This window comes from Zootoca vivipara, chromosome 7 (assembly GCF_963506605.1).
Source record: "Zootoca vivipara chromosome 7, rZooViv1.1, whole genome shotgun sequence".
Classification (NCBI taxonomy): Eukaryota; Metazoa; Chordata; class Lepidosauria; order Squamata; family Lacertidae; genus Zootoca; species Zootoca vivipara.
The window spans coordinates 79237479-79262754 of record NC_083282.1 but is presented as its reverse complement, the minus strand read 5'-3'; the positions used below and the strand labels follow the sequence as shown (position 1 = coordinate 79262754).

General features: G+C 46.3%; 1 protein-coding gene across 6 annotated transcripts in view; it reads left to right on the top strand.

The window, feature by feature from the left end:
* Window positions 1-1660: 1660 nt before the first annotated feature.
* Window positions 1661-25276, top strand: part of NFATC2 (nuclear factor of activated T cells 2) — a 137200-nt gene continuing 113584 nt past the window's right edge. For 2 of the 6 annotated variants that reach the window (XM_035121779.2, XM_035121780.2), the window contains exon 1: window positions 19282-19834. In XM_035121779.2, the coding sequence (XP_034977670.1) occupies window positions 19702-19834 (133 nt within the window). In that variant the 5' untranslated portion in view covers window positions 19282-19701. Of the gene's footprint in view, window positions 2144-19281; window positions 19835-25276 lie in introns of those variants that run through there. The other 4 variants (XM_060277311.1, XM_060277313.1, XM_060277310.1 and 1 more) reach the window with 4 other exon arrangements.

Below are 25276 nucleotides of genomic sequence, written 5' to 3'. Positions count from 1 at the left end.
GGGTGAAAGTGCCTTGGCCCTTAGGAGCTGGTGTTTATGCTCTCTAGCTATATTTGGTGAAGATAGGTTGATGTTCGGAGTTGGGCAGATCTTTCAAAGGAAACTCCACATACAGTACTTAAAAAGATTCCAAATACCAATAGATTCTCACCTACCTCACTCTTCATTTAAGTTTTCACCAGTAAATACCTACCATCCTGTCACTAGATATATGGAAGGAATGGTGTTTTGTTTCAGAAAATTGCTAGACTGGAACAGAGAAGAAGTAGCGGCTGATTGATTTACAGCTGGGTCAGAATCCAGTCCAACTGAAGCATCTCATTTCATCAACAATAGAGATTTAAGCACTTATGGCTGGAATCCTACCAGTGAACTCAATGGGTCCTCTAAAGGCCAGACTATGTGTCCAAGGGGCCTCAAATCTCATGGTGAGCTCTGTGGTGCAATGGTTGGAGAGGCCAAGGTTGAAATCCGCACACAGCCATGTAGCTCATTGGGTGACTTTAAGAACACCAGAAGAGCCCTTTTGGATTAGACCAAAGGCCCATCTGGTCCAACATCCTGTTCTCACCTTGGCCAACCAGATGCCACGGCCAACTTGCCAGCAGGCACTGAGTGAAGCAGCAACTCTTCTCACTTGTGATTGTCAGCAACTAGGATTCGGAGGCATAATAAAAAGGTAAAGGTAAATAACCCCTGGACGGTTAAGTCCAGTCAAAGGCGACTATGGGGTTGCAGCGCTCAATCTCACTTTCAGGCCAAGGGAGCTGGTGTTTGTCCACAGACAGCTTTCCGGGGCATGTGGCCAGCATGATTAAACTGCTTCTGGCACATGGAACACCATGATGAAAGCCAGAGCGCATAGAAACGCCAATTACCTTCCTGTCATAGCAGTACCTATTTATCTACTTGCACTGGTGTGCTTTCGAACTGCTAGGTTGGCAGGAGCTGGGACAGGGCAACGGAGCTCACCCCGTAGTGTGGATTCAAACCGCACACAGACCTTCTGATGAACAAGCCCAAGAGGCTCAGTGGTTTAGACCACAGCACCCCCCCCCCCCCGCGCGCCCTGCTTAGCCTTATCTTCCATTAATTTGCCTCTTCCCCCTTAAAGCCATCCCTGCTCATCCCTCTCAGCCTCCCTCTCAGGGTTGTTGTAAGGGGGGGGAATGGGGCAGCAGAAGGACCCTGTAGGCAGCCTTGAACTTTTTCAAGGTGTTAAACTGTGGGGGTATGAACAAAATACAGTAAATGTAGTGGTGACAATTGTCTTTAGATGAGTGCTCAGCTTCGGGAGGATCAGATTCCCCTGGAATTTTATTGGTGTTTTTGAAAAGTAAGCTGATGAGTTGAAAGGTTTTCCTGCAGTGGTTTGTTTATTTTATTATTATTATTATTATTATTATTATTATTATTATTATTATTATTATTATTATTATTATTATTTTATAGACAGGAGGTTAAAGGTGCTGAGAGAGTAAGAAAACTCCTCGACCATCTTCTCTCTTTCCCTTCGTGCGCCCTCTTTCCCCCCTCTTCGCTCTGCTCAACAATCGCGCGCTTGTGCTGAGAGAGAGAGAGAGAGAGAGAGAGAGAGAGAGAGAGAGAGAGAGAGAGAGAGAGAGAGAGGAAAGCCACAGGGCCGCCTTTTGGCTCCGGCGCAGGGAGACGTCATGGATTCCTGAGTGTGGAAGTTTGCAGGAAAGCCCTCCGTTTAGGAGATGGAGCCGATCCAAGGGTTTCCATGGCGCTGGGCATAAACAGGAGGAAACAGTGAGGGAATCCCGTTATTTTACAGCATTCAACGACTATAAACACTCGGCGCAGGGAAGGAAGTGGCCTTTCCCTCTCGACTTACCCTCCTCTCGGGGCACGCAGAAGAAGCGCCCTCCGCGCGCTCCCAGGACCCACGCGCGGACCCTCCACGCGACAGCGGCCGGCTAGCAGCAGTAGCCGCAGCAAGGCTGCCCGCTGCGCGCCTATGGTCTAGAGAAGAGCATCTACATCCATAAATATCTATATCTATATCTTTGCTTCTCTCTCTCTCTCTCTGCATAGAATAGCTTTACAACCATCCAAATGCAGAGAGAAACGGCGTGCCGGCTGGTGCACTACCATCACATCATGAGGTCTGTGGATCAAGGTAGAGTCCTTGCATTTTTTATTTTTATTTTTAAATGTGGTGTTCGAAACTCTCTTCTTTCTCTTTCCTCCGCTTCTCTATCCCTGGCCTCGATTGTGCAGCTCGCGGCTGAGGAATCTCTCGCGCAAGCTTTGCTGGGACAGAGCGCGGCCAACTGCTCGCTCGCTCCTGCTGCCGCTTCCCTGCCTTGTTCTCAGGGCTGCCTTCCTTTGGGCGCAGCGCTTCTCGAGGGAGCGAAGTCCCCTTGCAACCGGCGGAACTGGCTTCCGAGAGAATTCCGCCGGGACAGGGGCTGTCAAAAAGCGCAATTGGTTTCCACGGGACATCCCAACAGGACCCGCTTCCTAACTTCTGAAGAGGGTGATGTCCGAGGGGGAACCTTAGGCGAAAATAGGAAACAGCCAGGGCATTCCCGGGGTTTGGGGAAGTGAGGGTGAACCTAACATCTGACATGCCCCTTTTTTTGTGACTGGGCGAGCAGCGATATTCCTCCCCCTGCTTCACATTTCTCCTTGGAAGAAATTCGCTCTCTCCAATCTACGCTGAAAGAAGTTGCCTTTCAACTCCATCCAGCCTCTTAGAAACCCACCATCGTAGTTTAGTCGGAGAAATTCGGGTTTGTAAACAGCCGGTCTGGTTTAACTCTTGATTCTCCGTATTTAGAGGGTCAGGGGCTTTATACATTATCTGAAATCGTCCACAATTTCAGGGATGGGATGGGGGGAGCTATCGTTTTAAATCAGCTCCCAGTCCCAGCAGAAACTATATGGTGTGGGTGTGTGTATGTATATGTATAAATATAGATATATATATGGATAGTTAATATTTATAAAAAATCTACTTAACATAATACACGCGTGCTTTTATTAAATATCGATATTGCGCATCGCTGTGATGCTTTTGATGATATAGCGGTATATATATATTTAAATATGAGTGCGTAATTTGTGTATGTCGACAGGGGATGTTTTAAGATTTGCCAGAGAGCTCCTGTAAACCAGGCAATGTCAGATGATCCTGGCCGTGTTTACTCAGAATAAAGCCCCCGCGCGTTCATTAGTGTAGCTTTCACGTAAGTGCACCTTTGCATTTTTACGCGGAAGTAAATTCCAGTCATTCCAGCGGCGTTTCCTCCCAAGTAAGCATGCTTCTGCTCGCAGTCCTCCGACGCCTTGCCCTCAGTGCCCCTTGCCTGCCTTAGGCACCTACCTACCAGATGCACAAACGCACCTTTATTCTTCCTGTTCCAGTTTTGCTCGTCCCACACCCACTTTCATCAGCCAGGCTCGGCGGAGAAGCGGGCAGACGAAACATCCTGGCCTTCGACCGCGAAGGCTTCCCTTGGCCTTCATATTACCATCCCCGTTTTATAGGAGAAGATGACATCCCACCAACCCGCTCCCCTGCTTCCTGCCCCTGCGCCGCGCAGCCAGCCAGGGAAAGAGTTGGCGTCCAGACAGTGCCAGTGTCCAGTCCCGCGCGGCTTCTCCGGGGCGCTCTGGGTCTCCAGGGCGCATGACGCACGACAGAGGCAGCCATTGGGCGAAGCGGAACCGGCCGCGGTGGGGGGAGATGCCCTGCAGGCTGTCTGGGACTGGGAGTTTGTGCCGGGAGTATGGAGCCCATGCTCGCGCTAGCTCACACCGCCTCCTCCACGTAGCGAGAGTTCAGGGGTTCCCAAGGCCAGCGGAGGTTCAGCAGGCAGGCTGGTTGTAGGCTTGGTCGTGCTCGGCGTGGACGGCACCCGTGGCCACAAAGAACTACTGTAAATTAAATTAGGTCTGCAGTCAGAGCGCGGTGGGTTTTAGGGTTTAGGGTTTTAGGGTTTTAGGACAGCGCTGGTAACATTTATTTATTGCATGTGCAGTATAGCCCACCTTTTCTTCGAAGGAGCTTGAGGCGGCGTACGTGGTTCTTTCCCCTTGCAGCTTTATTTAATCCGCACAACAATCTTTTGAGGTTGGGCTGGGAGACGGTGGCTGGCCCAAGGGTCACCCAACGAGGTCCGTGGTCGGATAGGGGACTTGAACCCTGGTCTTTCCCAGGTCTTAGTCCAACACTAACTACTAGACCAGGCATAGGCAAACTCGGCCCTCCAGATGTTTGGGGACTACAACGCCCACCATCCCTGACCACTGGTCCTGTTAGCTAGGGATGATGGGAGTTGTAGTCCCAAAACATCTGGAGGGCTGATTTTGCCTATGCCTGCACTAGACCATACTGTTAGGCAATTCAAGAAAAAAATAATGGTCTTTATAAAGTGCCTGATCCGAACTTTGTAAACTTATCCCGAAATCCAAGTATCATTTGAGCTGCCCAGGCAATGAGGAATCTTTGGCTCCTGCAGGTGGTTGGAAAGCAGCAAACTCTGAATGTTCTGGTTGCCACCCAGAATGACTATTCCTTTGTGTGCTTCCCTGTGTGCCAGGCACTGCCCAGTGGGTCTCTCAGATACTTAGAGTAGGAGTGGGCAAACTGTGGTCCTGCAGATGTTGTTGGACTCCACCTGCCCCCAGCCAGTGTGGCCAGTGGTCAGGAATGGTGACATCACATCTGGAAGGCCACAGTTTCCCCATCTGGCCGGGCATCAAAGCTGGGAGTAAAGGTGGAGATCAGGAATGGAGAAGTGATGGGTTTAAGGAAAGTCGGCGGCAGGTCAGGTGCAGCTGCAGCAAGTCTAGGGAGCGTGATTTGTGGGTGCTCCTCCACAGCTCCTGTTCAAATTCATCAGGTGCAGCTTCCCCTCAGCATGGAGTCACAAGGTGGCATGAAAAGCTGGTGGAGGTACTGCCAGCAGCATCTCGAGGGAGTGATTGATGCGAAAGGGGTTTTCATTCTCTCTTCCCAATGTCTGTGCATGTGTTTCTCCCCCTGTCCACAGAGTCTATCCCTAGACAGCAGGCTCACAGTTGGGTAAGAAGAGTTGGTGTGGGGAAAAGGTTGGAAGAAAAGCAAACGGAGAGCTGTGAATTCATGGGGAAGGTCTATAGCTTAGTCCCTGGTTCAATGTCCAGCATCTCGAGGTAGGACTGGGAGAGAACTCTGCCTGAAACCCTGGAGAGAGCTGCTGGCAGTCACTGTGGGCACTAGACCAAGGGTCTGGCTCACTTTAAGGCATCTTGCCATTTCCTATGTTCTCCTATGACTTGGCAGAGCAGGCAAGCAAGGTCTCCCTTGTATGCACAAACAACCGGTTCCCTAAGCAGCACAGTAGTTCCTCTCCCACATTAAGCAATGCAGAATAACTGCTCCCTATTAGGCAAATTTGATCTGGACCCACTTTCCCATTTATCACAACACTGATCAGAATATTCACTTTTGCCCAGTTTTTAAAGGACAAAGTCTCTTACACTTTTCAAACACTCTGCTTTTGAGCATGAAAGGTGTGACTAATTAATCAAAAATACTTAGCCTTTATTAACCAAAACAATCACATTTATATAGTTGCTGTTTTCCCACCCTAGTAAGCTGTTTATTTATTTAGTTTCAATGTACTGTCAGTTCATACATTAAAAATAAAAAAACACAATGTACAAAAAAAACACCTTAAATATAAAATCTAAAACCAGGAGAGGGGGCAGGGAACAGAGAATAGCATTGGTGCAACAGATCTAAAAAGTACTAAAATATTTAAGATGGAATTGCCTGGGGAAATAAAAAAAGTCTTAGGTTGGCACAGAAATAATAATAATGTAGGCATCTCTGAAGAGGATGTTCCACAATTAGGCTACCCAAAATTCAAAAGGTCTGCCTTCTAAGTAGCCATTTCATTTGACAGGGATGCTTGGAAGATGTTCTCAGAGTCCAGTATACATGGGAAGAGGTAATCCTACAGGTAACCTGCCCCAAGCTGTCTTGAGCTTTGAAGCAAGGGTGGCGAACCCATGACCCTCCAGATGTTGTGGCAGCCTCAGCAAGCATGGCCAGGGGTGGTGGAAGCTGCAATCCACCGACATCTGGAGGACCATATGTTCTACATCCCTGCTTTAAAAGTTGATGCCAGGACTGGAGCTTTAAAAAAAGGATTGGACAAATTCATGGCGGACAAGGATTCCAGCCATGATGGCTATGCTCCACCATGCTGTCCGACACCATGCCTCTGAATACCAGCTTCTGGGAACTGCAGGGGAACAGAGTGCTCTTGCAACCATGTCCTGCTTGCAGTCTTCCTATAGGCATCTGGTTTGACTATACAGTATCAGCAAACTTGCAGTCCTAGCCTGACCACCTGAAGTGTGGGGGTAGTTTTCAACAGCAGCTCTATGATATAATGCACCACAGTCATCAGATGAGAGGTTATCCGTCATAACTGGATGTGTTAGCCTAAGCAGATAAAAGGCACTTCATGCACACACCTCACAACAGCAATTCAGTAGTCATCATTGTTATTCCTGGGTCTGTATTGCAGGTGACAAATGGAGGATGAGAGAAATATGCCTTGCCTGTTGGTTATGGCTGTGGTGAAATTTGAACCAAGGTCTTCCTGGCTTGTAGCTCAAACTTGGTTCCCACTCTTCCCTGGAAATCCAGAAGTGTTGAAGCAGTTAAAAGACTGGCCTTCCAGATGTTGGACTCCCAACTCCCATCAGCCTCAACCGACATGATCAATGGGCAAAGATGAGGGGAGTTGTAGTTCATCAACAAATGGAGGGTAAAATGTTCCCCATCAGCATATTAAGTGGTATTATCTAGTACCCTAACTCCACCTTCCCCATCCTAGTGCCTCCAGATGTTTGGACTACAATTCCCACCCCTGCCCATTGGCCACAACAGCTAAGACTGATGGGGGTTGGAGACACCAGGTTAAGGAAGGCTGCTCTATCTACTCAGAAGAAAGTTCCACTGAGTTTATTGGGGCTTACTTACAATGACTTTTCGCAAAGAATCCTGGCAGTTGCAGTTTGTTGTGGGTTCCCAGGATTCCCTGGGGGAAGCCATGTGCTTTAAGCATGTGTTGGGTGTGCTTTAAATGCTTGGTGTGGATCTGGTTAGAAGGTCATTATGTGCTCTGTGAAATGAGGATTAGAATCTGCTTTGGTGATTTTGAATAGAGAAATGGTAGTCGATCTGGAGCATGCAGTATACGTATATGATAATATCTGTGTGACCTTAAAAACCTTTGCATATGGGCGAATCCCATGGAAATCCTTCACATCAGGGGTGCCAACTTGAATAAAATATTGGGGTGGGGGCAGGTAAGCCTTGCCCTGCATAATGTGCACTCTTTGAATGGATGCCTATTAACTTTGGGAGGGTTCAAATATTTTGTTGTAGGGCCAGAGGGACCTCCATGGAGTTGGCTCCTATGCCTCACATATACCCAGTGCTTTTTTCTGGGGGGGAATGCAGGGGTATGCATACCCCTAAACATTTTGTGACTCTAAGTTTGGCCTCATTGAGCGGCAGTATTTAAATAAGAGTAGGAAAAAGAATAAAAAAATTCCTTCAGTAGCACCTTAAAGACCAACTAAGTTTTTATTTTGGTATGAGCTTTCGTGTGCATGCACACTTCATCAGATACACTTCATTTCAGTGTGCATGCACACGAAAGCGCATACCAAAATAAAAACTTAGTTGGTCTTTAAGGTGCTACTGAAGGAATTTTTTTGTTTTTTTTCGACTCAGACCAACACGGCTACCTACCTGTAAGTAGGAAAAAGAGCACCCCTAAACATTTCTGAATAGAAAAAAGCACTGCATATACCTATGCACGCACACACTCCTTTAATATGGAGCCTAGAATATTTTGCTTATGAGAAGTTCTATTGAGATGGAAAAGGATAAAAGATCCCTGAGTACTGTACTACTATTTCCTTTCTAGCGCGCGGTTTACGCATCGCTGCAGTAACGCTGCTCTGCTCTGCGACAACCCGGCGCAGAGAGGCGTGTGGCTTGTTTCAACAGATGAAATAAACTAGAGAGAGAGGCTTTCTGCAGCAGGCAGAAAAAAGACAGTACCTCAGCCCCACCCCGGCTGCTAAAAATAACTGCTTCATTCTCTTCTACTTTCACCTCCTTGGATAAACGTCCCGGCCCTCGGCGGCTGAAACTAGCTCCGCAGTTCAGATTATTAAACTTGCACCCAAATGTTGTTGCCCAATCGTAAAACGCGGTTAAGTCGGGATCCCTTACTGTCAGAAGGGGGGAAAGGTCCGGATTCACCGCGGCAGACGGGAAAGCAGCCAAAGAAAAATCCCCCTCCGCCCTCTCAACCATTGGTATAACCCTTTAGCCCACCTATCAGGCACGCGGGACAGGTAAAAGTGAATGAAGCATCTCTTCCTACCGCCTCCTCCACCCCCACCCCCGCACTCGACGCCCCCGCGCGCCTGGTTCATTCACTATCAATGAATTGGGCGAGCGAATCCCCTCGGTTCTATTCAGTTAGCATATTTCAAACCCACCCAATGCTTTTTTGGCGAAATTCCACCTCTCCGCTGATCGTCTCCACTCCACCCCAGCACGGAGAGCGGCCAACGGCTGGCAGAGGGAAGCATGTGGCGTGACTCGAAGGGGCGGGATCCCGCTGGAGCATCTGCGGGAGAAACTCTGGAAGTCCGCCGAGCTTTCCCGGAGTAGACTTTTTAAAGTTCCCTTAGCAGCAAGGAAGGATTAGCAGGGGCACTAAAGAAGGCAGCTAGGGCAGTGTTGGGCTTCTTCCTGCATCTGTGGGCCACACAAGCTTTGTATATTCCTGCGTATAAGACTACTTTTTAACCCAGGAAAATATTTTCAGAAGTCGGGGGTCGTCTTATACGCCGGGTCTTATTTCTTATACGACGAGTATATCCCAAACTATATTTTAGCTGGAAAGGTTGGGGGTCGTCTTATGCGCCCAGTCGTCTTACACGCCGGAATGTACGGTATTTATTACTTAGTAAGTTGAGGCTCCCTTTAACAAAAAAACATGCAGCCTCCTGCACAGGAATTAAATAGGGTTTTTAAATAAATAAATAAAACAATGAAATGCAGTACAGTGGAGAATAAGAAGTGGGCTAAAACGGAGTTAACTTGGTGAAACAAATTTAAAGGCCTGGGAAAATATAAAAGGGGTTTGGCTCACACCAATAACAAATCAGTAACATACTTTAGAGTGGCATTCTGAGACACAACTGAATTAGATCCTGTGAAATTGGATAATAGTTGAATGCTGGGTTTTATTAATTAGTTATTACATTAATACCCCACATTTCCTTCAAGGAGCTCACAGCAGTGTGTGTGGTTCCTCTCCTTCCAATTTGATCCCCACAACAACCCTGTGAGCTTGCAGATAGTAGCTGGCCCAAAGGCACCCAAGCACTCTTTATCACTTCTTCTCACAGTCTGGTGCAGTAATCACATTTGTTTCCTGCATTTTTACAATTTAACAAATTGATTTGTGATTTCTGGTTAAGTCGTATGAGTTGTGCCAATGTGAGTGTGGCTGTGGCTGATTCATGCATTCCTTGCGCGGTGCGATTTTAATGCATGTTTGCGCAGAAGTAAATGCCACAGGTTTTTAGTAGACTTCCAGAGCAACCTAACCCACTCGCCCCTTATGCCGGTCTGTGTGTGGGGTTAGGTGGAGTTTGGATTGATCTGAGGTGCCTCATCTTATTAGCTCTGCTGGCTGAACTGGCCTCCCATGTCACTCCATGGGTGTGGAACCTCTCCCTTCCCACACCAAGCATGCAGGCAGGCAGAAGACCCACTGGCAATATTCCCACCAGTGGAAAGCCCCAAAACAGAGTTCCAAGGGCAAGGAGAGGGCCTGTCGAGGCTTGATCATTGCACCAGCCTGGAGCTGGTGCAGGGATTAGGTCTAACCATCCTGCTTGCACTTCTGCTGCTGTTGCTGCTGCCATGAGAAACCAGGAGATGGGGGCGGGGATTTAGGAGTACTCCCAAATAAGTGTGCATAGGATTGCAGCCCAGCTTTCCCAAGAGTAATTTGCAATTCCCCCCTCGCTAGAGATGAACAGCTGAGTTGGTCAAACTCAAATGGTGACTGGGAAAATATGAGGATGTTTTTTATATGCATAGCTTTTTAAAATCCGAAAGGGATATGCTTGTTAGTTCATCGCAGCAGAAATAACAAAGAAAGCATCTGAGAAAGTGGGCTCTGGGACAAAGACGCTTATGCCACTATCTATGCCAAGCCACTCTAAGGGTATTTTGTGCCCTGGGTGAACTCTTGAGTGAGCATCGCCCTCTTCAATCTGGAACAATCATTATGTTCATTCCAGGACAAGTAGGCTGGGCCTCATTAGCTGCCTTGCCCACAACCCCTTGAACATGGTAATAGAGTAAAGTGAGAAGGGGAGGAGAGACCCCCCTCCCACCTGCCACTTCAGACTTTGTCCTGTTTCCCTTTTCCACAGAAATAAAAAATGGTAAAGGACCCCTGGACAGTTAAGTCCAGTCAAAGGTGACTATGAGGTTGCAGCCCTCAGCTCACTTTACAGGCCGAGGGAGCAAGCGTTTATCCACAGACAGCTTTCTGGGTCATGTGGCCAGCAGGACTAAACCACTACTGGTGCAACAGAGCACCGTGACGGAAACCAGAACACACGGAAATGCCGTTTACCTTCCCACCGCAGCGGTACCTATTTATCTACTTGCACTGACATGCTTTTGAACTGCTAGGTTGGCAGGAGCTGGGACAGAGCAACGGGAGCTCACCCCGTCGCGGGGATTCGAACCGCCGACATTCCAATCAGCAAGCCCAAGAGGCTCAATGGTTTAGACCACAGCACCACCCAGAATTGGGGGTGGAGTCAGTGCAAGGTGCTGGCACTTGGTCCTGTGTGACTGCATTGGGTACTGTGTTTGTATTGTTAGTTGTCAATGAAAGGCTGGTTATCCACATGCCATGGGGCACCAGGAGACAGATGCTTAGTCTGTCCCTAGTGGCGGACCTTGGTGTCTCAGTTTTCAGTGGCTCCCTGTGCGATGCCAAAATCCGGTGCCGCCCTGCCTCTCACCTTCCATTGGAATAATAGTGGCAGAACCTGCTCTAGTGCCCCATAACCTCCATGCCCAGTGCGACCCTCTCTTAGAGCCACCTCTGCTGCCTGCCCCCCCCCAAAAAACCTCCAGTGGATGCAGACTGGCAACAGCTTAGGGTGCAGTGCATGTAACTCTCCCATCCCAACACAATGAAGTGAAGAGAGGAGCTGGAGATGGTCCTCGTGCAGGCAAGTCAGCATGAGGGATGGTCTCCCTCCCTATGGGGTGGCTCACAGCGCCCCCCCCCCAAAACTGCTGGACTGGCCAGGCTGAGACCATCAGCTGTGATCACCTAACAGACAAAAGCAAGTCTCGCTGAGTTCCAGAGGCTTTGCAGTGCAATCACTCCAGTGAGCTGTCCCTGCTTCACATCAACAGTAAAAAGGCAGAATTTGTCCCCTCCACTTAGCTCCCTGGGAGGCTGCAGCCCTAAGTATCCTTTATCTGGAAAGCACCATTGCCATGAGAATAATGGAGTTATTTCTGAATAGACAAGCGCAAGTCTGTCACGTGTCTCTCATAAGAGTCAATGGTGCCAGACTTTCTCCACTGTAAAGGTGTAAAGGGACCCCTGACTATTAGGTCCAGTCGTGACCGACTCTGGGGTTGCGCGCTCATCTCGCATTATTGGCCGAGGGAGCCGGCGTACAGCTTCCAGGTCATATGGCCAGCATGGCAAAGCTGCTTCTGGCAAACCAGAGCAGCGCACAGAAACACTGTTTACCTTCCCGCTGGAGCGGTACCTCTTTATTTACTTGCACTTTGATGTGCTTTCGAACTGCTAGGTTGGCAGGAGCTGGGACCGAGCAACGGGAGCTCAGCCCTTCGCAGGGATTAGAACAACCGACCTTCTGATTGGCAAGCCCTAGGTTCTGTGGTTTAACCCACAGCGCCACCCGCATCCACTGAGGGGAAAGCAAAAAAGTGGTGCAAGATTTATCAGAAAATCTACTTCCCACCCACCACAATTCTGAGCCTTGGCAACGGGAGGTCTGTTGCTGTTAGCAGAGAAGTTTCTCAAGTTCTCCAAGTGGCTTGCCCTCAAGAGATTTCGGACCACAACTCCTATCAGCCCTAGGGATCCCCACCCATTGCCTCTGCTCTTTGGGGCTGATGGAAGCTGTAGCCCCACAACATTTTGGGATGGCACTATCTTGGGGAACACTGAACACCTCCTCCTCCTTCTCAGCACCAGCCTCTTGGGCTCTGACAAGATCTCTGAGGCTGGAGCTGCTATTCCTGCCAATACCTGCTTGGGAGTTTTTTCCTCAGATTAATGTGTGGTGGCACATTCTGGATAACAAAGACCACCTGAAACCGACATTTGCTTGCTCTTTTAACACCACCATCACCATCATTTGCTGCCTTTCGAATTTTGCCACCCATTTTTTTTTGTCACCCAAGGTTACCACCTAGTGAACTGGCAGCAATAAATGCACATCAATAAAGCTTTACAGTTCATGTCAGTGGGGCTTACATCCAAGAGGGAGAATTGTTGTCCTAAAAACGCCTAATGCTGCAATTCGTTGGCAAAGTCTTAGCAAAAAAATCACATTCAAGAGACAAACGGAGTTGAGCAAACTTTCTTGCTCAACTAAAATAATTTCGTCACTCGCCTCTTTGGAGAACTGGCTTGGGATAATAATATCTTCGGAAGTCTTTCCCACTATTTGGCTTAATATATACTTTTTAGTATGATATGTACATTCCATTGGTTTTCAAGGCTGCCTTCAGCATTTTTAATGGGAACATGGAGATTATGAGTAATTTTTTTCCATTGGCTTTTCTTACCCAAACCACACTGTGCCTTAGATTGGGAGAAATATCTGTGACTCAGACCAACCCCAAAATTGATTTTTTTAAATAAAAAAAGATGGACTTGAAATAAGATGCTTTCGCTATATGTCTATGTTCCTTCAATGTGTATGTTTTGCTTTTACCAGTATATAATTATAATGGGCTTCCCTCTTGGCTGGAAACTGTGATGTGCCATTAACTGATTGTACGCAGAAACTCTCTGCAACATAGGAGCCAACAATAAACTAGTTGAGGGGACTCCCCACCCCGTTGATGGCATTATCATTTGAATGATGTTTGTGCACCATGTTATGTGATCGATTTTTCAGGGTGGGGCTTACCTGCCTCCCCCCTCCAATATTTTATTCAAGTTGGCACCCCTGCTCTGCAAGGTAAAGGTAAAGGGACCCCTGACCATTAGGTCCAGTCGTGACCGACTCTGGGGTTGCGCGCTCATCTCGCATTTTTGGCCGAGGGAGCCAGCGTATAGCTTCCAGGTCATGTGGCCAGCATGACAAAGCCGCTTCTGGCAAACCAGAGCAGCACATGGAAACGCCGTTTACCTTCCCGCTGTAGCGGTTCCTATTTATCTACTTGCATTTTGACATGCTTTCGAACTGCTAGGTTGGCAGGAGCTGGGACCAAGCAACGGGAGCTCACCCCGTCACAGGGATTCGAACCGCCGACCTTCTGATCAGCAAGTCCTAGGCTCAGTGGTTTAACCACAGCGCCACCTGGCTCTGCAAGGTATATTCTTCGAAATCCAAAACCATCCGAGGCCTTATTCAGGGCCAGGTATCCTTTGGCCCTCTGTCCCTGGATATTGACCATGCTAGCTGGGTTGAGTCCAACATCATCTCCAGGGCTGCAGTCCCTGGCATAATTCACACAGGATAATAGTGGCACGGTTGCAGCCTAAAAATGGCACCACAGTGATGTCGTGCCTCATGGGAAGTTGTCGTCTGGTTGTTTGGCCATCTCTGTCAGGCCAATGTTATCTTACCTGCTTTCCATTTTCAGATAGAAATCATTCTGATGGATGTTGCAACCTATAAAGAAAGGTAATATAAGAGGTTGGCATCATCAGGCCCCTGCTGAGGCTCGCCCAAAGAAGCCACAATAGGCTTGCTGCTAATCTCTGGAGCCATCTGTTGCAGTTTCTCCTCTTCCTTGTTGTTGCTGCAGGTTCATCTGCCCTCTCCAAGTGGCCAAACAGTGAGGAGAGCAACAGATGGCTCAGGAAGCTTTGCATGCCTGGTCTCCTCCCTCTGGAAAACAGTGGATGTCGGCCACTCAGGGAGGGGGGCACTCAGCACCACTTGTCCAATGGCCCTTAAAACCTAGAGCTGGCACTGAAAAATCAGCTTCTAAAACCTGATTAATGAGAACTGTGCAGTTGGATGGGGTCAGAGAGCCATCAAGGTCCACCCACACTGCTCCAGGGTACTATCTTCCACACATCATGCCTCATATAAAGTTAACCCAGACCACCATGCAGGGAGTAGGTGATTCTGAGTGGCTCAAGCAAGTGAGCCAAACCACAAAGGAAGTGTCACAGAGTCACTAGCCAATAAGCGTCAATTGTAATCCTTCGTATGGCAGTCAGCCTCAATTAATGGATTGCATTTTAGTATGATGAAATCAACTCAGCCATTTTGTGCATTGAGTATTTTGTTTGCTTCTCTTGTGTGGTGGGAGGTAATAATAATAATAATAATAATAATAATAATAATAATAATAATAATATTTGCCAGACTTGATAAAAACTAAAACTCACCACTAGAGGGCACATTCAAACAAAATATTCAAAATTATTGTATCACATGATTATCAGTTCAAAATAATAATGTGATAATTAGATATATGATTATGAGGGTCCAAACATAACTTTTATTAATTTACCTCCTAAGGAGCTATTATTGGGGTGTAACTATTCAGTGAATAGAAACTGGAGTCTTGTTCTTCATTAGTGATGGAAATATTGATGGCGTGCTAAGTATTATATTGAAAATAACTATTCTGAACATAAACAATTATTTATTATTATTATTATTTTGTTATATCACACCCTTCCTTGAAGGAATTCAGATCAGTTTATATAACTCTCACCCACCTTGTGAGACAGGTTAGGCTGAGTGATGGACGCTGGTTCAAGGTCACTCACATCTTCATGACTGGGTGGTGATTTGAACCAGCATCTCCCTAGTCCTGGGCTGTGTAGACACTATTCCTTTAAAGCACATTCAAAGCACGATCTTCCTCTCAAAGAACTCTGGGCAAGGTAGTTCTCCGCCTCACAGAATTACATTTCCCAGCATTGCTTAACAAACTACAGTGCCCAGAATTCTTTGAAGGAAAGAAGGTGCTTTGAATGAGCTTCAACTGTGTAGTGTGTGCACAGTCATGCTCTGACACTAAGCTCTTCACCATGCTGTGTCTCAAGCAAATGTTTCCACGCTTCATAACTAATCCTCAATCCTTAGTGTGTAATAGTGGAAGAAAACCAGCACTAATTTTGACCCACTGGCTTTGCAGACATCAAAAAGTGATACCCCTTGATGAACATGAAAGGCAATTATTGCTTAGTAATCAAAATGTTATCCTTGCACTTCAGTATTGTCTCATCTCCTAAGGGATACTTTTGATACTTATGCATGACGTAGTGCTAAAAATAGTATTGTGTGTGTTTAAAGTTGCGTGCATGGTTAATTCTGCATGAAATGAAGGAGCTGCCTTTTAAAACATTTGAATGACAGTCCCTATTTAACCTGACCATATCAGCGGGCCCATCTTCCTCCATCATAAAGGTGTACCTATATTAAAGGTAAAGGGGCCCCTGACCATCAGGTCCAGTCGTGTCCGACTCTGGGGTTGCAGCGCTCATCTCGCTCTATAGGCCGAGGGAGCCAGCGTTTGTCCGCAGACAGCTTCCGGGTCATGTGGCCAGCATGACAAAGCTGCTTCTGGCGAACCAGAGTAGCACACGGAAATGCCGTTTACCTTCCCGCTGGAGCGGTCCCTATTTATCTACTTGCACTTTGATGTATTACCTATCTTCAATTATCATTTCTGTAGGGAATCCTAGCACCTGAGATCATATTCTAGCTTGGGGGTACATCCTAGAAAGTGTTGGGTGTGGTTTTGCTAACTAGACAACCGCATTAAAAAAAAAAATGCATGAAAATCAGTATGATTCATCATTATAAAGATACGGGGACGTTTAAGAGCTAGTTTAAGTGCCTCTTGTGAAAAAGCCAGCAAACATGACTTAAGTCTAGTCTGTTTATTATCAGCATCTTCTTCCTCAATTCACATTACCCTTTACAGAGCAAAAATAAGGACAGGCCCTTGAACCCAAGGACCTTAAAATCTGAATATTGGCAGTGGGTCAGAGGGCAGCAATAGAAAGCAGTAATAAACAGGAGGAAAAGGAACAAGGGCTGGCTGAGGATTATAATGTTAGACAGGCATGCCTGTTTTGCTGCTGTGGTACAAGCTTGGCTCTAAGACATCTAGGATTCCTCCATGCACTTGGCTTGGTGGAACCATAGACATGCACCTAACCATCCATACATGCATATGTTTTAAGACTGCTGTGAAAATGAATGTGTCTGTTTTTTTTTTAAAAAAAACAACTAAGCTCAGAAGTCCTACCGCTAAAATTTTATAGCTGCAGTCAAAACATGATTGTGTATGGAAGTTCAGTAAGTGTGAAAGCACTATAAACATTGGCTTCTGTTGCTGTACTTTGTTCCATTTCATTTTTACGATGCTGATTATGGGAGGCCATCCACAAATGTCATACAAATTATAGAGGGCTAGATTATTGCTGACTAAAAGCCCCGGGATTTAAAAACAATTAGGATATTTAAGTGTGCGAATTGTCACTGTAAGATGGGCAGCCTTGTTATATTGTCCTTCAAGAGAACTGATGCTAAATAACAATAACAATAACAACAATAATAATAATTTATTATTTATACCCCGCCATCTGGCTGGGTTTCCCCAGCCACTCTGGGAGGCTTCCAACCGAATATTAAAAACAGTACAGCATCAAACATTAAAAACGTCCCTAAACAGGGCCGCCTTCAGTTGTCTTCTAAAAGTAAGATAGTTGCTTATTGCCTTGACATCTGCTGGGAGGGCGTTCCACAGGGCGGGTGCCACTACTGAGAAGGCCACTACCGAGAAGTGCCACTACTGAGAAAGCGTTCCACAGGGCGGGTGCCACTACCGAGAAGGCCCTCTGTCTGGTTCCCTGTAGCCTCACTTCTTGCAATGAGGGAGCCTCCAGAACGCCCTCGGTGCTGGATCTCAGTATGGCAAATTGTGACCTAGGCTGGTTCCTCCCCCCCCCCACCCTGTTTTAATGTTCAGTGTTTGATGCAATAGTCAGATAAAATTCTGGAAGGAACCATTTCCCTCGAATCAATTCAAATACTTTGGAGTAAGGCTTTTAAGAAAATGTAGCAGCTTTCTCCAGTCTCTTTTATACCAATAGCAAGTCCTATCTTGGTTCTCTGGTCATCATTTCCTCTCGTCTGGTCAACTGGACTGTACAAGCCACTCTAGGATTTGGTGAGAGTGAAACAAAACTGAAATGGCATGCTGTTTGTCTGTGATCATAGAATTGTAGAATTGGAAGGGACTCTGGGGAATTCTTTCATGAGGATAATTTTATTGTTGTTGTTGTTATTGTTATTAGTCCCTTTTTTCCAGAAAAAAGAACTTGAAGTGACCTAGGAAAAAAAGTTATAAACAAGTGTGAAATGGGGGGGGGGGAACGAACCCAAACCACACCAGTTTTTGCCGTTAAAACCTAAGGTACGTGAGGTATTGGGATCCTCAGCTCCACGAGTCTTTACAGGTCAAAACCAGCGCTTTGAATTGGGCCCAGATGCCAAGCCTTAGATCATGCACAGCAGCTCACCATGTCTTCCCAGCATCCTTTGTAATGTTGCAAGGGATCCTGGGAGCACATCTGGAATCACTCATTCTGCCTTTCTAGTACAGTACTTCTGTACCTAATTTCACATAGAGATAGGCATGTGCAAGCCTCACTGAGCCTGATTTACTCATAAAGGCAGCTTATAAAGATTTTAAATAAATAAATGCATGAATATGCATGCTCTCATCTCCCATGTTTGTGTAAAGACATGGCGGGGTGGAGCTTGAAGGCTGTTTCATAATGGTTGATATTTGATTTTTTTTTGACAATTTAAGGATATGATTTGTTTTTTAAATACAGCCTCGCGTCCCTCGAAAATCCATTCCCACAGCTACACATCTCCTTCCCATGTTTACCAGTCGTCTCCACTACCAGCACATACAAAGAAATTAAGGGGGGAAAACAGCCACAGGCTAAACACGGCTCCTGTTCCATTTAGCAGCTGCATGGCAGGAACCCAACCTCTGTCAGCGCACCTCCACACAAGGAAAAACTTCACCTGATGGATTTCTGCATCTCCAAAGGGGAAGGTGGGTGGCAATTTGACAGACGCGGGTGGCCAAACGAAAAGGAAAAGACAGCACTCCTGCAGCTTTAACAGTTGTGTAGAAGGTGGGATTTCACCCATTCTTGGCCCTGCAAAAGTGCCTGAGCCCTGCCTTCTGTGTCTAAACATCCTATGGCAGCCTTAATACGGGTATTGCACACCACCACCAACTGCATGCTCCCCACTTCTTTAAAGTGTGTTTTGGAGCACAAATCAAAGTGTTGGTGCTGACCTTTAAAGCCCCAAACGGTTCTGTATACCTGAAGGAGCATCTCCACCCCCATTGTTCAGCCTGGACCCTGAGGTCCAGCTCCAAGGGTTTTCTGGCGGTTCCCTCCCTGCAAGAAGTGAGGTTACAGGGAACCAGGCCTTTTTTTGGGTGGAACACCCTCCCATCAGATGTCAAGGAGATAAGTAACATACAACCTTCAGAAGACACCTGAACTTATAGGGAAGTTTTTAATGTTTCATGTTTTATTATGTTGCTATGTAAGTTGGAAGCTGCCCAGAGTGGCTGGGGCAACCAAGTCATATGAACGGGGTACAAATAAAAAACAAAAACTATTAATGCAAATTCTTTCCCTCTGGTTCAGTTCTCTAAACCCACCCACACCCCCATTTCTCAAACCACCCTCCTCCAACCTGCTGCCCTGAAGATGTTTTGGACTACAACTCCCATCGCGCCCCAGCCAGCGTGGCCTTGCCTGATGGCTGCCTGGGGCTGGCGGAACTTGCGCTGCCGAGCATCCTCAGGGCACCAGGTTGGGGAAAGCTGCCGACCTCCGCTCGAGGCTGGGGCGGCGGCTGCCTGCGCTCCTCCCGCCGCCTCCCCCCCCCTCGCCGGCTCGAGGCCGGTCCCGCCTCCCGGGCGCAGGTGGCCGCTTCGAGCAGGAAGTCCCCACTGTGCATCTCGCCGCCTTCGCGCTCTCGGTGTGTGCAGCGGCCGCGGCGCGCCAGGGGCCAGGAGCCGAGCTAGGGCGGGCCGGTGGTGGCTTCCCCGTTCGCCTTGCGAGCGCATCTTCGCTCACACGAGACGAGGGGCAGGGAGCTCGAAACTCGCTCCTCCTGAGAGAGTCAAGCGGGCTGCGCGGGTGGGAAATCCCAGACGCGTAAAGAGAACCTCGGACTCTGCTTTTCTGGTTCCACTGAGAAAGGGCTTTTCATTTGGGGAAGGGATTTTTCATTTACTTTTATTGTAGAGGGAAAGCGAGAGTTTCCTTTCCCGCTCTCCTTTGGGCCCCCTTTTTCACAATAAAGAGGCCACCGACAGATCTCCTGATGGCTTCCGGTCCAAAAAGTTCTGAGCCGAACTCCCAGCTCGGAGACCCCGCTCCGAATCCCAACATCAGCCCTCAGGAAGAGCTGGACTTCTCCATTTTATTTGATTATGACTACACGAACCCGATAGCAGGTTTGTGGCTTCTCGCCTCTGTTCTTATTTCATTTCATGAAGTCCTCCCTCCCCTCCGGCTGCACTGGATGCTACCTTGGTGAATTCGTGGCGCCAAAGGGGTAGGGATAGCGCTACCTGCTATCATGGGCGGGTGCCTGGAATAAAACAATGTTTTTTTGGCACTTGGTCAGGGAACTGTCTGTATCTGAGAGAGAGGAAAGCTGTACTGCGCGGCCGCACAGCAAAGAGTTGTTTTCTCCAGTTGACACTAAAGAGGGCGACAGGGAAGCGTTAGGATGTTGGCTGGAGTTGGATGGGAATCACTTGTGGCAATGGAAGTTTACCTTTCTGCCACCAGCCTTCCTCTGTGGCTACATTTTTCTTCATCTCTCCAAAGGGATGGATGATCAGAAGTTCTAATTGTGCAGGTTCTTATAAGGATGAGCAATGCGTTAGGGGTGTGTGCGTGTGGCAGAAGTTTTAAGTAACTAAGAAAATAAACGATAAAATATACTAAATAAAAAAAAATTCCTTCCAGTAGCACCTTAGAGACCAACTAAGAAACTTAGTTGGACTCTAAGGTGGTACTGGAAGGAATTTTTTAAATTTTGTTTCGACTACACCAGACCAACACGGCTACCTACCTGTAGATAAAATATACTGTCATGGCACAGCAGCAGGTCAGAGGGCTGTTCTCTGCCCAAGTATTTAACTATATTGATATATAATGTGGTTGTCTTTCAGCTTGTGGATATCATAGTTTAATGGCGCCTGTCGGTTGTATTGTAGGCATTAGGACTGTTACAATATACAGTACAGACCCATAGTGAGTGATGCTGATTAATCTGTAGAAATGGCAACAGTGCATACATACCTTATTATTAGACCATGGCTTCCGTTATTATTATTATTTTTTAAAAATTGCTTGCTTTATGCTGTGGATTATTGTGTAGCTAAATGACAGGGCTCTACTGCTTTGCACAAAAGCACATGCAATTTTACATGTTATGTTTGTAAGAAGATGCCATGGTTACTCAGATAATGTCTGTGCTAGGGCTATTTATTTATTTATGTTTTTGGCGGTTCTTATTTTTTATCTCTAAGCTGCCTTGAGTCCCATCAGGGAATAAAGCAGGGTATAAATATATAAATATATAAATAACAACAACAATAATCATACACGTTCTCCAAACAATTGGATGTCAGAAAATGCCCGTATCTTTCCCGTGTTTTGTGTCATCTAAGGTAAATATTGCCCACACACTTTTGGATCCGCTGAGAGCTGTATTGTGCCTCCAGTGTGCAAACATGTTAAACATGCATGGCCCATGTGTTTCCTTTCTTCATGGTACGTCTATGTTTGAAAAAATGTCATATGTGAAATAGTACGGCGGGTACTTTTAAAGAATGTTAGAATCCAGTATCTGGCATGGAACTTCCCTGTTGATGCAGGGTGGTAACCAGTTAACCCATGGTCAACTTAGTGGTCACCAGTGACTCCACAAGTCACCACTTCATGCTGATACCCTGAAGTTTTAATAAGCTTTCGTGAGCCAGGACTGTGTATGTCCTGCACCATATTTCTTTAAACAAAACTGGAACGTGATAGTCCGATCCGAACACATGAAAAAGACAACATGTTGCACTATGGGCAACATCCAATTATTTCCACCTGTTTGCAAAATGGAAATCTGCTTGCACAATGGGACTTCCAGTTTCTTTTCTTCAACCCTCATGCACCCCTCAAAATCTGCTCCACAGGGTCCACCAACCCTCTGGAACATCTTTTGGGGGGGGGTGCATGGGGGAGGAAAAAAAGGAGCAGCCCCTTTACACAAGTGGACATTTTTTCATGCTGCGTTGGGTCTCATCTGCATTATGTATTATAGCAACCTGAAATGATAACATTGTTTCCCATCATGGAATAGTCACTTTTCTTTCAAGGATCAGACTCCATGAATAGGTCTTACACTGCAATCTGAAAAAAAGTCACATGGAGTTTAGTGTGGCGTACTTCCAGGAAAATGGGTATAGGATTGCAGCCTTAATGACTCTCCTTCCCCCCCCCCCGAAACGGTGCAGCTCCACCTTACAGTGGGGTCTATGCTGCTAGTGCTGCTGATCCAACTTGCCACAGGTGAATTTGTGACCCAGTCCTACCAACTGGTACCCTAACCAATCTTGCCTCCCAAACAATGGGGATAGGGAAGAGTGCCCATCTTAGGAACATTGGAAGGTGCCTTGTACCATGTCAGATGTTTGGTCCACCTAGTTGTGTATGGTCTACACCAGGGGTCAGCAAACTTTTCCAGCAGGGGGCCGGTCCACTGTCCCTCAGTCCTTGTGGGGGGCCGGACTATATTTTGGAAAAAAATATGAATGAATTCCTATGCCCCACAAATAACTCAGAGAGGCATTTTAAATAAAAGGACACATTCTACTCTTGTAAAAAACACCAGGCAGGCCCCACAAATAACCCAGAGATGCATTTTAAATAAAACGACACATTCTACTCATGTAAAAACATGCTGATTCCCAGACCATCCGCGGGCCGGATTTAGAAGGCAATTGGGCCGCATCTGGCCCTGGGCCTTAGTTTGGGGACCCCTGGTCTACACTGACTGGCAGCGGCCCTCCAGGATTTCAGGCAGGAAGGAGTCTCCCCCAACCCTATTGGCATAGCTGCCAAGTTTTCCCTTTTCTCGCGAGGAAGCCTATTCAGCATAAGGGAAAATCCCTTTAAAAAAGGGATAACTTGGCAGCTATGCCTATTGGAGATGCTGGGGTTTGAACTTGAGACATTCTGCTTACAAGGCAGAGACACACTGAGCTATGATCCTTCCCCAAGAGAGGAGTGTATGTGTTCATACAGGAGGAATTTTATGACTTGGGCCCTAAGACCTTTAGCCTGAAATATAGCACCTCAATTGTGATTCCAATACAGACCATCAAACTCAGACAAGCAAGGACATGTAGGGAGATATTATTTACTGTAGCCCCATCACCCTTTCCATAAGCAATTAAATTAAAACTTGAACTTTCTCCAAGGCAATGTCTGGCTCTGATATTTGGTGTGGCTTTCTTTGATTTCATTATTATTTCTCCGCTTACCTTTTTGGAAACACACACTGCCCGCTTTGGAACCTTAGAATGGAACATGATATTACAGCATTCAACGGCCTGTTTGAATGTATAACACTACTGCTTGTAGTAGAAGCTGAGGACATCCTATGCTGATCTTCATTGGATCGCAGCTCGTGGCTCAGTCAGTAGAGCATGAGACTCCTAATCTCAGGGTCGTGGGTTTGAGCCTCACATGACATTGGGCAAAGGATTCCTGCATTTCAGGGTGTGGGATCAGGGTCCCTTCCAACAGCTCTACAATTCTATGATTCTTTGACACAGCTGGGGGGCAGATCTGGACTTATCACTGTAAGAAGTGCAGTTCAGCATAGCTTTGAAGTGTATATTTTGAGTACGTAGTGGCATCAAGATAGGATAAGGGAACTTTTGCTATTTTCTTCTGTATGGAAACAGGAGGTAGCGCAGCTGGATGTGCTTTACAGTAATTTAAAATACAATACTGTAAGTAGTATTGGGATTTCAATCTAAGATTGTTAAAAGTGCATTATGGCTTTTGAGCACGCTGCTTTAGTGAGTGTAGTGAAGGGTGCCTTTGAATGAGTGAAGGCAATGAGCGTGGCTAAGAATACTCTAAAATCATGTACTCTTACAGTGCCAAAACCGTGACTGAGAATATCTTTTCCAGTGCAATAAAAGCAACTGTAGTTGCTAATTTACATTTTCAGTGACGGGCCAAGAGAAATTAGCACGTTTAATATTTTTTTTACAGAAGCCTGTGAAGCTTGTTTGTGCATAAATTCCTTTTATGTTTGTTGTAAGAAAAAGTAAAAGAACAAAACAAAAACAAAACACAACTGTGACTTTTTTTAAAAGCAAAAGCAAAACCAAGGTTAAAGTCTGAAACGCATTTATTAGGGAGGCTGAAACTTCGCACTGCTGCAAATCCCTTCTATCTTGCTAGCTTTATACAGTACACCTGAGATATTTTTAAGGTGTTGTAGTGGATTTTAGTTGAATTGGATATATGTGTGTGTGTGTGTGTGTGCCCCCCCACATCTTTAATAGCACAGTGCTTGTTTTTGATTTTATTATGTATTTTGGGTTCTCATTTTGCATATGTTGTGAACCACCCTATAATCTTCAGGTGAAGGGTGATGTACTAATCAAATAAATAAATAAATAAATAAATAAATAAATAAATAAATAAATAAGTAAGTAGGTAGGAGACTGAGCCATGAGCTGAAAAGTTCCCTGTTCAAATCTCACCTCAACTACAAATCCACTGTCCTCCAGGACTAAGTCAGGCTTTAATCTTGGGAGCACTTACTTAGGAGTAAACCCCACTGGCCTCAATGGGACTTACTTCTGAGAAAACATGCTTAGGGTTGGAATTACTGAGACAAGCACACAAAGCCCTTAGAATAAATGCAAAGCGAAGGGTAGTTGATGGGTAGGTCTGTTATTTGAACACACAGGAGTTTTAAAGCACAAATCGCTCTATTCTCCCAGATGCACACAATGCATTTGTTCATGGTGATCCACACCTTTGCACTGCCGTGTCCTTGCAAACATCCAACATACAGCACTTCAATCACACCCACACCTGTGGTTATTGGGGCTAATGTGTTGGAGTTTGACCAGGGAGGCTTGGGTTCAAATCCCTGCTTTAGTCACAATAAGCTCAATGAGTGACCAGCTTAACCTGCATTACGGGGTTGTTCTGAGGATAAAATGGAGTAGGGACCATATGTGTCACCCCCCCCCAAGTTTCTTGGAGGAAGGAATTAACAGTTACACACCATTCTAATATTGCAATGATTGTGTGCAAACATTTTGCCCACACTTGATGTTGAGAAGAATATGCCGTTGCAGAGAGTAGGAAGAGCCCTCCAGAGACAGCTTTACTTGTACTGAAGGCCAGGATACAGTGATTATTATTAATTTTGTATATTTTCAAGATGGAAATAATTAGTGTAAGGGAGATCACAACGAAACTTATAATCTGGAGGACATTCCTTGTCTTTCAAAAGACACCATTATGAGTCTGTAAGTAATCCTTTGTACATCAGTGATCTTTAATGTACTAAGATTAAAGCATGTTTACAAAGAGATGGAAATTAAAAGACGACGACGAAGAAGAAGAAGCTTCAGTCCACATGTCTAAGTGTGCCTGGCAGTTGTGGAAGTTGTCTGTTCCCTAACTGATGTTAGTTGCATCTGAACTGAAGCTGCTTACTTGCAGTTTGGGGATGTTTGCCAGAAACGTAACCATAGCAGAGGGTCATGAGCCCAGGCCTTTTCTTCTTCCTCTGAAAGTTCTCATACTGCATCCAAACGATGTTTTCCAACTTAGATGGAGCCTCTTTCCATGCAACT